This window comes from Hipposideros armiger, unplaced genomic scaffold, assembly GCF_001890085.2.
Source record: "Hipposideros armiger isolate ML-2016 unplaced genomic scaffold, ASM189008v1 scaffold_1266, whole genome shotgun sequence".
Classification (NCBI taxonomy): Eukaryota; Metazoa; Chordata; class Mammalia; order Chiroptera; family Hipposideridae; genus Hipposideros; species Hipposideros armiger.
In genome coordinates this window covers 90,413-92,934 of record NW_017732616.1, presented here as the reverse complement: position 1 = coordinate 92,934, position 2,522 = coordinate 90,413, and the positions used below count along the sequence as shown (strand labels likewise).

Sequence of the window (2,522 nt, the reverse complement as noted above, 5' to 3'; positions counted from 1 at the left end):
TTCACTGGCCCAAGTTGGCACCATCATTGCGCTCTTCCTGGGCGAGGCAGATCAGTTGCTGGCTTCTGGACGGCCGCTCACTGCGGCTGCCCGCTGATCATGCTGGCTGCTGGCCACACACGGTAGCCCATGGCAACCCACTGCAGCAGGGGCTGCAGCCTACACCATCACTGGCGACTCCTGGCAGCCCAGCTCCAAGTTGAGCTGTTGTTCAGCATGTTAGCTGTAGAGGGCAGTGTCAGTGGCCTTCATATGTGGGATCCAAACCGGGGCCCTCTGGCGTCCCAAGTCAGCTTTTAACCAACGCGCCACTCGGCCAGCCCGCTAGATGCAAATTCTTGAGTTACACTCCTGACCTATTGAATCAGAAACTGTGGAGATGGGCCGTGCAATCTATGCTTTAACAAGATCACCAGGTGATTCTGTTGCACAATGAAGTTTGATAACCATTGATATAAAAGTAAAAATCTGTGGCTGATTAAAGAGGAGAAAGAAAACTAGTATTTATTGAGTACCTACTATAATATAAAGGCTTTGTATACATAATATCATTGAGTCTTAAAAAGATCCCAGGGAGATAGGTATTGGGTATTGTTATCTCATTTTTTTTATTGTGATAAAATATATATATAACAAAATTTAAAATTTGCTACTTTAACCAATTTTAAGTGAGCAATTCAGTGGCACTAAACGCATTCACAATGTTGTTGAATGCAACCATCACCACTATCCATCTCTACGACTTTCTCATCACCCCAAACAGAAACTCTGGAAACGTTAAATAATGACTCTCCCCCTATACCCATCCCCAGGTAACCTCTAATCTGCTTTCTGTCTATAAATTTTCCTACTTCATATAAGTGGAATCATACAATATTTGTCCTTTGTACCTGGCATTTATTTCACTTAGCATAATGCTTTCAAAGTTCATCCATGTTGTAGCGTGTATCAGAATTTCCTTCCTTTTTATGGCTGAATAGTATTCCATTTATGTGTACACCACATTCATCTGTTGATGCTGTTGATGGACATGGGTTGTTCCTACCTTTTGGCTATTGTGGATAATGCTGCAGTAAATATTGGCCTACATGTATCTGTTTGAGGCCCCGTTTTTAGTAGTTTTGTGTTATCCCCCTTTTTTTTTTTAAAGGAGACTTTTTTTTTTTTAACTTTATTTGGGAACAATGTGTTTTTTCAGGGAACAATGTGTTATTTCCAGGACCCATCAGCTCCAAGTCAAGTTGTTGTCCTGCAATCTTAGTTGTGGTGAGCACAGCTCAGCTCCAAATCCAGTTGACATTTTCAACCTAGTTGTGGAGGGCGCAGCCCACCATCCCATGCAGGAGTTTAACTGGCAACCTTGCTGTGAAGAGCACATGCTCTCACCAGCTGAGCCACCTGGTCGCACTGCTATCCCATTTTTTAAAATGATATAACTAAGGCTCAGACCAAGTGGCCAAGGGTAGGAATTGGAAAAACCAGGCCAGTCTGATGCCATAGCTCCCAATGTCTGAGAGGACTGGTCCTATCTACTACCTGTGCCATAAGCTTTACTGGGTTATCTATTACTCAGTGTGTGTGTGTGTGTGTGTGTGTGTGTGTGTGTGTGTGTGGTGTGTGTGTTCCTGATTGTTCTTTTTTTCTTCTTCTTTTTTAAAGCACACTAGAGCCACAGATGTTTCCAAGAAAACTTTGCCAGAAATAAGCCGAATTAACCAGTCCCTGACCAAACAATGGATGACAGTGACAGAAGGAAGCGCTGAACATGAAGTGGCTAAGAGGTGGCTCTGTCTGCTAATCATAAACCACTCTTTACTTGGTTCTGAAGCCATGGTCATTTTATCCTAGACATAAGAAAGAGGGTTTGGCTTTGTTGTGGCATTTGTGTTTTACCCATGATTCTCTTCTGCCAGCCTTAATTTGAAGAAGCCATTGACTTATTCATGCATTCATCACTGATTAACAGAGTTAAATTGAGGATGTACAAAATCCCAGGCACCTTGATGGGTGAGGGAGATGTAGGAGTGAATCAGAAACACTTTCTGACTCAAAAAAGCCTTCACGAAGGTGGACTGTTTTTATATCTTCATAGTTGATTCTCTAGAGCTCCATAAGTTTCTGTTTTCAGAAGGATGGATTTTGTTTAAATTTAGATGACTCGATCAAATCAACTGTGAAGGGTGTTGATGAGATTTAGCAGTCACATGCACAACGTATAACCAGCATTTAGAGCAGGGGTGTCAAACTGGCGGCCCTCGAGTTTGTGGCCCTCATGTGGCCCTCGAGTGAGGGCCCGCATGTGGCCCTCGAGATAATTTTTTGTGGCCCGTGATGCTCTGAAATAAAATGAAAATAGAAAAAATTATTATGAAGAAAATAGCGCTTAGGGGAGATCGAGGCAATACCGTACACACAATTCCCTCGTTAACCCTTTAACTACTGAAGACGAGTATACACATGGCCCAGTGCCTTTCCTGGGGGCCTGTGGGCGTGTATAAATGTGCTGACTCAGTTCCGGCGAC

At 43.1% G+C, this 2,522-nt stretch overlaps 1 protein-coding gene across 1 annotated transcript in view; it reads left to right on the top strand.

Moving 5' to 3' along the window:
- Positions 1 to 2,522, top strand: part of LOC109377042 (probable E3 ubiquitin-protein ligase HERC6) — a 68,339-nt gene that overhangs the window by 33,042 nt on the left and 32,775 nt on the right. Inside the window, exon 7 of the mRNA XM_019633259.1 lies at positions 1,660 to 1,833. Within this exon, the coding sequence (XP_019488804.1) occupies positions 1,660 to 1,833 (174 nt within the window). The remainder of the gene's footprint in view (positions 1 to 1,659; positions 1,834 to 2,522) is intronic.